Source organism: Hippopotamus amphibius, chromosome 12, assembly GCF_030028045.1.
Source record: "Hippopotamus amphibius kiboko isolate mHipAmp2 chromosome 12, mHipAmp2.hap2, whole genome shotgun sequence".
Classification (NCBI taxonomy): domain Eukaryota; kingdom Metazoa; phylum Chordata; class Mammalia; order Artiodactyla; family Hippopotamidae; genus Hippopotamus; species Hippopotamus amphibius.
In genome coordinates this window covers 72901837-72914980 of record NC_080197.1, presented here as the reverse complement: position 1 = coordinate 72914980, position 13144 = coordinate 72901837, and the positions used below count along the sequence as shown (strand labels likewise).

General features: G+C 38.9%; 1 protein-coding gene across 1 annotated transcript; it reads left to right on the top strand.

The window, feature by feature from the left end:
* The first annotated feature begins 3507 nt into the window (after positions 1-3507).
* On the top strand, positions 3508-12897 carry LOC130833474 (C-type lectin domain family 2 member E-like). Its single transcript, XM_057703169.1, has 5 exons — positions 3508-3649; positions 6241-6366; positions 8452-8627; positions 9206-9312; positions 12359-12897. The coding sequence occupies exons 1-5, from the start codon at positions 3571-3573 to the stop codon at positions 12480-12482; spliced, it is 612 nt and encodes a 203-aa protein (XP_057559152.1). The 5' UTR covers positions 3508-3570; the 3' UTR covers positions 12483-12897.
* Positions 12898-13144: the final 247 nt, after the last annotated feature.

Here is a 13144-nt window from a genome sequence, read left to right as displayed (position 1 = left end):
GTATACATTGAACAGTTCAAGATGTATTCTACTGTGTCTATCTTCTTGTATTCAGGGAGACACTTACTTATGCTCACCAGCTTATTAAAGGGTGTGATACGGGATACAGATAAACATCTTAAAGAAGAGATTATATAGGGCGAGATCTTGGAGGGTCTTGAGGATAGGAGCCTTGATCGCCATGAAGTTGGGGTGCCTCACCCTCCTGGTGTGAATGTCTTCTCCAATCTGGAAGCTCTCTGAACACCATGCATTTGAGATTTTACGGAGGCTTCCTTGCATGGGCATGATAGTGATTAACTCCATTTCTGGCTCCTCTCCCCTCTCTGGAAGGATGGGAGGATGGCTGATAATGCTAAGCTTCTAGTCATGGTTTGGTCTTGCTGGTGACCAGCCCCCATCCAGGACCTCAGCCAGAGTCACCTCATTAGAACAAAAGATGCTCCTAGTGCTCTTATCACTTAGGAATTTACAAGGGTTTTAGGACTTTTGTGCCAGGAACAGGAACATTTTATATATACAAAAGATACATGTATTTTTCCTATTATCTCAATTTGTTAGAGGCAATCAGGTCACCATTTAGTCTATGGTTAATCAACCCCCCTCACCCCCCACTGAAGCGAGATATTTGTGAGGACTCTTTGTGAGGACTCTTTTTTCCCCCAAGTGCAGTTTTTATTATAATTAAACAAAGACAAATAGTAAACTACTAGAAAGAACTTAAATCAAGGACCTAGAATTTTTTTCCATTCTTTTTTTTTCTAATTTTTTATTTTATATTGGAGTATAGCTGATTAACAATGTTGTAATACTTCCAGGTAACACATATGCATATATCCATTCCCCTGCAAACTTCCCTTCCATCCAGGCTGCCAGGTAACATTAAGCAGAGCTCCCTGTGCTATACAGTCAGTCCCTGTTGATTATCCATTCCAAACATATCCATTGACATGTGTACGTGTCAATCCCAAACTCCCTAACTATCCCTTCCCCCAACTCTTCCTCCTTGGTAACCGTAAGTTCAGTTCTCCAAGTCTGTAAGTCTATTTCTGTTTTCTAAATAAGTTCATTTGTATCATTTCTTTTTAGATTCTGCATATAAGTGATATCATATGATATTTCTCTTTCTCTGTGTGACTTACTTTACTCAGTATGACAATCTCTAGGTCCATCCATGTTGCTGCAAATGGCATTATTTCATTCTTTTTAATGGCTGAGTAATACTCCTTTGCATATCTGTACCACATCTTCCTTATCCATTCCTCTGTCGATAGACATTTAGGATGCTTCCATGTCTTGGCCACCGTAAACAGTGCTGCAATGAACATTGGGGTGCATGTATCCTTTCAGACCATGTTTTTCTCTGGATGTATGCCCAGGAGTGGGATTGCAGGGCCATATGGTAGCTCTAGTTTTAGTTTTTAAGAAACCTCTATACTGTTCGCCATAGTGCCTGTACCAATCTACATTCCCACCAACAGTGTAGGAGGGTTCCCTTTTCTCCACACCCTTTCCAACATTTATTGTGTGTGGATTTTTTGATGATAGCCATTCTGACCGGTATGAGGTGATATCCATTGTAGTTTTGGTTTGCATTTCTCTAATAATTAGTGATGTTGAGCATCTTTTCATGAGCCTCCTGGCTATCTGTAAGTCTTCTGTGGAGAAATGTATATTTAGGTCTTCTGCCCATTTTTTGATTGGGCCGTTTGTTTTGATGATATTAAGCTCATGAGTGGTTTGTAAATTTTTTAGACTAATCCCTTTTCAGTCACATCATTTGGAAATTTTTTCTCCCAGTCTGTGGATTGTCTTTTTGTTTATGGTTTCCTTTGCTGTACTGAAATGTTTGAGTTTAATTCGGTCCCACTTATTCATTTTTGTTTTTATTTTCATTCCTCTGGGAGATAGATCAAAAGAGATATTGCTGCAATTTATGTCAGAGGGTATTCTTCCTATGTTTTTCTCTAGGAGGTTTATAGTGTCCAGTCTCACATTTAGGTCTTTAATCCATTTTGGGCTTATTTTTGTGTATGGTGTTAAAGAATGATCTAATTTGATTTTTTTACATGTAGCTGTCCAGTTTTCCTAGCACCATTTGTTGAAGAGACTGTTTCCACCATTGTATAGTCTTGCCTCCTTTGTCATAGATTAATTGACCATAGGTGCATGGATTTATTTCTGGGCTTTCTATCCTGTTGCATTGAGCTATGTTTCTATTTTTGTGCCAGTCCCATACTATTTTGATGACTATAGCTTTGTAGTATAGTCTGAAGTCAGAGATCCTGACTCCTCCAGCTCCATTTTTCTTTCTCAACATTGCTTTAGGTATTCAGGGTCTTTTGTGTCTCCATTCAAATTTCAAGATTTTTTGTTCTAGTTCTGTGAAAAATGCCATTGGTACTTTGATAGGGATTGCATTGAATCTGTAGATTGCCTTGGGTGGTATAGTCATTTTGATAATATTGATACTTCCAATCCACGAACATGCTATATCTTTCCATCTGTTTGTGTCGTCTTCAATTTCTTTCATCACCATCTTATAGCTTTTGGAGTACAGATCTTTTGTCTCCTTATATAGGTTTATTCCTAGGTATTTTATTCTTTTTGATGTGATGGTAAGTGGGGTTGTTTCTTGAATTTCTCTTTTTGAGGTTTTGTTGTTAGTGTATGGAAATGCAGCAGATTTCTGTGTATTAATTTCCTAAACTGCAACTTTACCAAATTCATTTTACATATATATAAAAAAGATATATGTGTTTCTCCTATTATCTCAATTTGTTAGAGGCAATCAGGTCACTGTTTAGTCTATGGCTAATTGATCCCCACCACTGAAGCAAGATATTTGTGAGTACTCTTAAAATGCTCCATAAATGATGAGGTTTTCCAGTCTAGCTGGTCTGAACAAGGCACTATTCCCATCTGGATGAGAACACTGGCTACTGTTTCCTCTAATCATTTCATATGTTTTTTTTCCCCTCTATCCTCATACACAAGTGCAGATCGATGCACTGCTGAATACCCAAGGGGGGCACACTGTACATCCCCAGAGTCCTCTGTCTGTGCATCTCTCTTTTCTGATACTCTCTCTGCATAGGTCTTGTCTCTGAGCTTTCCCCTTCACCTCTGGGAATCTCTTGACATTTCTCTGGTTTTACCTTGCTTAAACCACACCTACAATATTGTCTCTGGGCGGTAAGCTGGGGAAATTGCAAGGCTCACCAAATTTGTTTTCAGAGGATCACTGCCATTCATTAATTGATACCCAATGATTGAAAAGGATTTTTTTTTGCACACATTTTCTTTTTTTTCTTTTTGGTTGATTCAGGCAGGAAGTACAACTACCACAACTGCTTCCTGTTATTCCACTGAAGGGAACAGAAGTCTATGGAGTTGACCTTTGTAAATGAAAGTACCTTACATTTTTCAAGTTCTAAAGGGCTTGTCAGCTTCCTGTAGTTCCTGTACAGCCCATACACTTCTCTTTAACCAACTGTTCAAACAGAAACTGCTTTTCTGACTCTCCAGCTGCTAAGAGACAGCGCCGAATATTTTTGTTCAAGCAGAAACATGACCGCAACAGAGCATTCTTTGAAAATCTTACTGACAGACCCTACCTCCAGAGAAGGCATGGAGGAGGGGAGATCTGGTAAGGTAAAATTGATAAACTTTGACGAAACAAAAATCGAGGTTGGAGAGGGGAGCTCTTATTCTACTGGGTTTTATCAGAAATTTCCAGGAGTGATCATAAAAATGATATGAGCATCTTTTAAACATAACCATTTTAGTTAAACGGTTTTGATTTAACGAGAACATCAGAGTATTAAAGCAATATAGTGATTGATTATTAAAAGCATTGGTTGAATTATAGGATCTATCTGGTTAATTTTGTTATTATCAACATCCGTGCATTAAAATAAATTTTTTTAACCTCTTTCCCCCTCCCCATTTGATGTTAGCTAAGAATTAATTTCTTACTGTTCTCTCAAGAGACTTTGGTTTAATAAAGTCATGAATAATTGTTGAGGCAAAAAAAAAAATTGCCTGCAAAAACTGGGACTATTGGTGTGTAGATCCTTTGTAATTTAAAAACAGATGTGGCAGTTTGAGCGTGGGAATTGGAGGCCAAACCCATCCACCAGCAAATCCTTTAGTATTTGTATTTTATAGCAAATTTGTTGAGAAAGAAAAAGAACATAGCTCATGCATGTTTGTAGTTCAGTCCAGCAGAAAGAATACCTTTTACTGAACCTCTATTTTCTGCTAAAAACCTGCCTCTCTTTCTTCTTTCCTTCCCTCTCCCTGAATTTTATTTTTTATCTGGGACAACAGGATATTTTAGTTCTTGAAACACAGGGTTCATGCTTAATGAAAAAGAAAGTTCTTCAAGAACATTAATAGCTAAGCCAAGTGCTGAAACTTTGGTGCAAATGTGAAACCTATATTTTTTGAAATGTAAACTCTTTCTGTAAGTTAACTAAGTTTTCTAGAACATGGAACTAAAAGTTAGAATCAGTAGACCAGTAATATGGTGCATTTCTCCGTTCTTCTGTGAGATAACTGCTAACACCATTTTCAAACTAGAAAGTTGAAGGTCATTGCATTCAGAGTGTAATATAAGAGGCATATGAATTTAGAGGGAGACAAATGTGTAAATGGAATTTTTTGCATAGATACCTAGGGATGGGATTGCTGGGACATTTGGTAAGGTTATGTTTACCACACCTAACTGCCAAGCTGTTTTCCAAAGTGGCTATACTGTTGTATTTCCGACAACAGTGCATGAGAATTCCATGTGGATCATTTCTTCACCATAGCTTAGTTTTGGTGTTTTGTTCTATCTGCCATTCCAATGTGCATATAGTGGTAGCTCTTTGTGTTTTAATTTATGTTTCCCTAATGACTGGTTATGTTGGATTCTTGATTCATGGGAGCCAGCTGGGCACTCATAGGATCTGCCTAGGGCCACTAGAGCCAGCAGTCCTTGGGTGAGAGCAGGCCTGGGCTCCCAGGAGCCTGCCTGGAGCCTGTGTCACAGGACTTGGGTCACTGGAGCTGGCAAGCACTGGGGTGAGAGGGGCCTGGGTTCGGGGGAGTCTGCAGGGAGTCACAGAGGGCAGCAGGAGTCAGCCTGATCTGATGCCGGGGTGGGCAGGTCTGGGATCTGCAGTGAAGTCAGGCACTGTTTTACTCTCCTTTTCCCCAGTGCTGGACTGCTCAGTCCTGGGGGAAGGATGTTGGGGGCTTGGATTCCCAAGGGTTCACCAGGGGCCTGGTGTCACAGGAGCCACCTGGAGCTTCTGGAGTTGGCAGGTGCAGGGGGTGGACAGGGTTCTGGGCTTCTGGAGCCCACAGGAAGCCCTGTGTGGAAGCTGTCTGAGGCTGCTTTATCTGCCTGGAGATGGTGGAGTAGGCAGGAGCTGGGATGAGGCATGGAGGTGGGTGTGCCTGGAATCCTTGGCTCTTGGGAAGATATTTTCATGTGCAGATAATCTGCAAATTGATATTTCTACTGGGAGATGAGTGGATGTCACTTCTAGAAACACTTCCACTTCTTTCCAATCTCTATGCCTTTTATTTACTTTTCTTGGCTATTGCCACTGATAGAACCTCTAGTAAAATGTTGAAATTGAATTGGTGAGAGCAGACATCCTTGCCTTGTTCCTGACCTTCAGAGGCAGTCATTCACTTTTTCACCATTAAGTACCACGCTAGCTGTACTTATTCTGTAGATGACATTTATCAGTTTAAGTCCTTCAATTCCTAATTTGTTGGGATTTGTTATCTTGGATGAACATTACATTTTCCACATTTTTTCTGTATTTATCAAGATGGTCACATGCTTTCCCTTTCTTTTTCTGCTAATATGATAAATTATGTTGATTCATTTTCTAATGCTCCTCTCAGTCCTTCTAACCAGACCTCTTATTTATGGAGGTAAATCTGGATCGTTTGTATGTTTCTTTTTCATCCTGATTTCTACTCTTTTTGTTTCTTACTCTCTCATCTGCTTTTCTGCCAATAACTGGAAGATTCTCTAGGGGAGAAAAAGCTCAATTTCTCTTCTCCCTGGTCCTATATGGGCCATGGCCATCACTTGTGGATCTGGACCTTTTGTGAAGAGAGTTGACAATAGGGGAGCTGAGGTACAGCTGACTTTACAGGTTGATTCTGTGATAAATTTAAGATTTTCTTCCTAATGCCTCCATGAGACTGAGATTGTAACATTTGTATTTATAGGTAAACATCTCCAGAGAAAATGTCTAGCAATCATAACTCCTGGAGCCTGTGTCACACTTCATTGTTGCCTCATCATTATTGTCATCCTACTTATAATTGTGACGGTTCTTTCCACTTTGGTGGCAAGTAAGTTCCCTGTTCTCCAAACTTTACAATGTTCTTCACACATTTATATTGTCGATAAGTATCTATTGAGCTCCATTATGTGCCAGGCATTGCGTGAAGTGCTTGGGGTATATCAGTGAACAAAACATGCAAAACATCCCTGCCCCCAGGGAACCCATATTCTAGCAGGAAGACACAGACATTATAATATAGGGGTAACAGGTTGAGGAATACAAGTGCCCAGGGTAAGCTCCCTTGAAAGGATGACTTTTCAGCAAACTTTTGAAGGCGATGAAGGAGCCATGTGGCCATGTGGGGAAAGCATTCCAGGTGGTGGGAACAAGTAGAATCAAAGGAGGAATCTCCTTGGTATGTTTGTGGAACAGCGAGGAGGTTTCCTCAGCTGAAGCAAGATGAGAATGAGGAAGAGTAGTGAGCTGGGGCTCAGGGAGATAATAGCCTGATGAGTCGGTTAAAGACTTCGGCGTTTATTTTGAGTGCAGTGGGGAGGATCATGCAGGAAGGGAATGGCATGATCTGAATTTCCCTGTAGAGTAATCATTTTGACTGCTACATCGAGAACACATTGTTAGGATAAAAGGTAGACTCAGGGACACCTATTAGGGCAAACTTGTAGAAATCCAGGCCAGAGAGGACAGTGGCTTGGCCCTATGGTAACAGTGAAGGTGGGACAGGGTGTCAGAATCTATTACGGAAGTTTAGTCAACAGTATTTCCTATCAGATAAGCGAGGAAATAGTGAGGTTAGGGAACAAAAACATCTATTCTTCCCATAGCCTACACTCGGAAATCTTGCTGGTTTCAGAGCATCTAACAGGACCCAAATATTTTTATACACATCTAACAAAAATATCTATAAAACAGAAAACTACAGCAAAGCCTACACTGTATTTGTGGTGCTAAAATCAATATTTGACTGTGTTATGTTTTCAATACTAGAAGGTTTTATATCCCCTACGAAACGTACCATACTAAAATTTAGGAAAATTCAGGAGTTTGCCTTTCTTTTGTCAAGAGTAAGAAAGACTGATATTAAGGAGGGTGCGGGAGAGGAGAATCTCTATGATACTAGGAAAGAATACCACAGAAATTAAGTGCTGTAGATATCGATTTCCTTAAAACCATTAGTGTCCATGTTCCCCTGGGAAGTCAGATGCACAGGTACCCTGCTTGAAGTCCAGTGGACTGTTGACTTTTGTACCTGGGATAAGACAGTGAGTGATGACTTAGGAAGGGAACAATCGAATGTACGTACTTCAAGATGGACCTCAAGGGTAAAAGGTCACCATATAAAATATATATATTTATTCACATATTGGTTTCCATAGAACATTCTATTCCAAGGCAATCCTCAATATAATGAAATCATTTAGGAAAAACAACTACTGCTAGCTTGCCCACAGCAAGAGATTATGGATCTCGATATTGCATTCTCTCAGAAAGCAAACAAAATAAAAATGACCTCCGAAAGGCCTGCTGTTTTGGCAAGCAGTGAGCTGAGATCACATTTCCGCATATTGAGTAGCAGTTGCTATTTTAAAAATGGTTAAGGCTGACAGCACTCCAAGAGGCGTTGGTTGGTAGTGCATTACAGCTCAGCAATTCTGCCCTTAACCAAGAGTGGGGCAGCTTCCATAGAGAGTATTTACAGCGTAGCCAGGCACTTGAGAATATGTTTCTGGAAGCACAATAAGATGATGAGGAGGGAAATTATATAATGAATAATGCCAAAATACATAAAAAGGGAACTATTCCTTGGGAAAACAAACGCCTTTGGGCATGGAAGACGTTTGTTAACAATCTGTCTACCTATGGAAAGTAGCCCCTGTTTGGATTTTAAGAAAAAAAAAAACGCTACTAGCAAAGACCATAAAAGTTCAAGATTCTAGTTGATATTTGGTCCTGTTTTTCTTCAAATCCCTCATTTTGGCATTTGGTTATACTGTACCTACACACGCATACATGAGTGTATATATGTGTATATCTACATACGTAAAACCAAAAGCCTGACCTCAGGATGGGAAAATGGATAAGAGGGATGAGAAAATGTATTTGTTATGATTCACTGTGCCTGTCTAATTTTTAGCGAGAAGAGCAAACCTGGTCCCCAATGTTCTGTATGTTACCTGCCCAAAAGGATGGATTGGATTTGGAAATAAGTGTTTTTATTTTTCTGAAGACACAAGGAACTGGACATTCAGCCACACGTTCTGTACTTTATTAAAAGCTGATCTTGCTCAGTTTGAAACTGAGGAGGAGCTGGTAAGAAATATTTTTTGGATCATGTTTTTTGTTGAATACGTAGCCCCATGTGAAGGATCTAGGCTGCAGAGGGTGAAAGCTGAAAGATGAGGAAGGACCCCACTCCAGGCAGACCTGGGGGTGTGGGTTGCATATTAGTGCCTAATATTTGCTGGGGGTATGTTCTCTGCCTGGAACCCTGTGAGACAATTCAGATACATTCTCTCATGTAATTCTCATGGTTAACCTTCAATTAGATATATTGTTGCCATTGTACAGAGAAATATGGTAGCCGTGTAACTTATCATCCAAATCGGGACATTTGGGGGAGTGAAAGTGAGACTATTAATATTATGCTGGAAGCACAGGCATAACCTCGGACTTTGTCAGTGAAATTGGGATGTGTGGTCACTTTAATGTAATTTAGGATCAGAGACATTTGAGTGTCTTAAACTGAGAATTGGGGACTAGTTTCCATTGAAAGTCTAAGCTTCTCAATTACACCAGGCTGCTACCCAAAGAGAGAGGGCTGGAGGGAAGAGAGACTCAAGAGTAATATGAAAGAGACACATGTTTTTACTTTCTGTGTTTTATAATAGAACTTCCTGAAAAGATACAAAGGCCCCTTGGATCATTGGATTGGCCTTAGCAGAGAATCATCATATCATGTTTGGAAATGGACAGACAGCACTGAATATAAAGCCTGGTATGATTTTAGTCTTTTTCTTTGATTGTGTTTGTGTGTGATTATGCATTAGAGTTGTGTTTATGAGAAAATAAATTTAATATCGTGGAAGACTTACTGTTCTATGAGGTAAGAAATAGAAATCCTTTGTACGCTCTTCCATTTATTAGCTGGGCCTTTGGAAAAACTTTACTTATTTTGATTTCAATTGAAATCTTTAGCATGATGATATTTTGACATAGTTCTTCCACTTTCATCCACTGACTTAAACTGTGCTGAAATCCCTGCTTAGAATGTAGAGGAAAATCTCATGCACAGCAGTGGTCCTACAATCTTAGAAAGCCACTAAAGTATTGATATCCACAGACTTTCAGTCCACTCTTCCAGCTGCTGCATCCATTCATAAAAGGGAAGTCATCAGGGAACCAATGGGAATCCCTGCTAAATTATCTCTGGAAGGAACTTAGTAACATACCTTGGATTGTGAATACTTCAGTGGGGGTATTTTGAAAGTAACCATTACATGGGAGCAGATAAAATATAAGGGTCCAGTCACTCCATTAATCAAAGCTAAGCCCTTTTAAGAATTTACTAGTAAGTAAATATTTTTATTTTCACATATGTATGAAACAGGTCAGGAGAACACTGAAAAACATCTTCACTGAAGGCCACGGACAATGAAAATAATCAATAAACAATCAATAATAAGAATAGAAAAGAATTTTATTTGAGCCAAGCAGAGGACTAGCCTGGAAGCCCACTTCCCAGATTACTCTGAGAAACCGCTCTGGAGAAGCTGGGTTTCCAGCACACTTTTATATTTTATATTTAATACCGTATTAGAACAGAACAGGGTAACATTTCTTCATGGTTTCAAAAAAAAAAAAAGAAAGAAAAAGGCCTTGGCACCTAGGGAGGGAATCTTATCATCAAAGGAGGACCAGCTTTGGCGTCCCAAGAAGAGGGGCATTTAATCTTTATTTTTAACATAGACATTCTTTTCTTCTGGTCAACATGCGCTTTTCTTTAATAATTAAAGCAGATGTACAATGTATATTTGATAGATCACAAACAGGCTATTTTAGAAAGCATAAAATTCAAGTTAACTCATGTATAAGTTGAAATGACTTCCCTATATCTCAATATGTGAATATTTATTTTATCACCGCCGATGGCCGCAGTTCATATAAATAAGATGAAAAGACAACCCACAGAATAGGAGAAAATATCTGCAAACAAAACAACAGACAAAGAATTAATCTCTAAAATATACAAACAGCTTATGCAGCTCAATATCAAAAAAACAAACAACCCAATCAAAAAATGGGCAGAAGACCTAAATAGGCATTTCAGCAAAGAAGACATACAGATGCCCAAGAGACACATGAAAAGATGCTCAACATCACTAATTATTAGAGAAATGCAAATCAAAACTATGAGGTATCGCTTCATGCCAGTCAGAATGGCCATCGTCAAAAAATCTACAAACAATGAATTCTGGAGAGGATGTGGAGAAAAGGAAACCCTCTTGCACTGTTGGTGGGAATGTAAACTGGTACAGCCACTGTGGAGAATGGTATGGAGGTTCCTTAAAAAACTTAAACTAGAACTACCATGTGACCCAGCAATTCCACTCCTGGGCATATACCCAGAGAAAACCATAATTTAAAAAGACACATGTATCCCAATGTTCATTGCAGCACTATTCACAATAGCCAGGACATGGAAACAACCTAAATGTCCATTGACAGATGAATGGATAAAGATGATATGGTACATATATTTAATGGACTATTACTCAGCCATAAAAAGAGATGAAATTGGGTCATTTGTACAGATGTGGATGGACCTAGAGTCTGTCTTACAGAGTGAAGTAAGTCAGAAAGAGAAAAACAAATATACATCAATGCACGTATGTGGAATTTAGAAAAATTATACAGATGAACCTATTTGCAGGGCAAGGATAGAAAGGCAGACGTAGAGAATGAACATGTGAACACAGTGGGGGTAGGGAAGGTTGGGATGAATTGCGAGATTAGGTTTGACAGAAATACATTACCATGGTATAAAATAGCTAGCTAGTGGGAAACTGTTGTATAGCACAGGGAGCTCAGGTCGGTGCCCTGTGATGGCCCAGTTGGGCAGGATGGGGGAGGGAGGAAGGTCCAAGAGGGAGGGGATGTGTGTACACCTATGGCTAATTCACTTTGTTGTGCAGCAGAAACTAACACAACATTCTAAAGCAATGAAACTCCATTAAAAAAAAAAAAAGAATAGTTTTATTTGAGCAAAGGACTAGCCCAGAAGCCCGCTTTCCAGATTACTCTGAAAAACTGCTCTGGAGAAGCAGGGTTTCCAGTACAGATTTATACTTTATATTTAATATCTTGTCAGAACAGAGAGCATTAAACAAGTCAGCGTAACATTTCTTCAAGGTTTCAAATTAAAAAAAAAAAAAAAAAAGAATAGACCAGCACATACACAGCAGGTCAGTTTGGCCGTGGTGCCTGGGAAGGGAATCTTATCTTCAAAAGAGGACCAGCATTGGCATCCCAAGAAGAGGGGCATTTAATCTTTACTTTTAACATGGACATTCTCTACTTCTGGTCAATGTGCCCTTTTCTTTAATAATTGAAGCAGATGTACAATGTATGTTTGATAGGCCACAAACAGGCTACTTTAGATAGCATACAATTTCAGTTAAATCAGGTATAAGCCACAATGACTTCCCTATATCTCAATAGGTGGAAATTTCTTTTCTCACCACTGACGGCAGCAGTTCACTTGTCTACAACAGCGAGCACTAGTTAAATACCTAATCAACAGCATAACTGGACTTGGTGTGGATGATGATCTTCTGACACTCAAGCAGGGATGTTGAGAATATAAAAGGAACTGAATACAGGAATGGTGTACATTTACTAAGAAGCCATATGAATGACAGAGTTTTCACTTTTCTCTTGTTCACATTAAAAATACTTGGAGTAGAGGTGCTGAAGAATATAGAGGAGGAATGAATGTAGACGTCCACGCTGTGCTTTTTTAACATTTTTGTGTTTGGTTTTAGGTTTCCCATCAAAGGATCTGGGGAATGTGCCTATCTGGATGACACTGGAGTTAGTAGCGCCAGGAGCTACACAGATAGAAACTGGATTTGCAGCAAGACAAATAATAATGTCTCGTATACTTGAATACTTCAAGGACTTTTTACTGAATTTCACACACCATCTCCAAGAGATGCATTATAAAGTGTCATACACATTTGCTGCTCTATTGCTTGGCCTGCCATAACATCCCCAATATGCATTTATAGTATTTATTACTAGCAAAGGGGCAAACTATCATTGAATAATATAATATAAGGACTTGGAAGAGCATGATTCTAATTTAAGTAGGTGTTAAATAATATGATTTGATATTTATATTTTGAACCCAACCAATATGAATGAATTCCTCTTTCTCTACAGACAGCCCTTTATTTGCACACAAAGGACCATAAAAATGACTATGATAGCTGAAGGCATGCAAAATGATTTTAATGACCAGTGAGAAGAGTTACAATTGGTTAACACATTCAAAATTTTCTTACTGTCAGTTACAAATAGATAGGGGAAATTTTAAAAGTACTTAGAGAAATATTTATTTTAGACTGTATTTTAAAAATTAGGAACACTAAAAAAGTGCTTTTTACAGTTTAATTCTCTGCTTATGCTTTATTTTTTTAATGATTAAATATTTAATTTATAAAAAAGATATAATTTCAAATTTGTATGCAAATAATAATGCAGACAGGGCTTCCCTGGTGGCACAGTGGTTAAGAATCCGCCTGCCAATGCAGGGGATACAGGTTCGA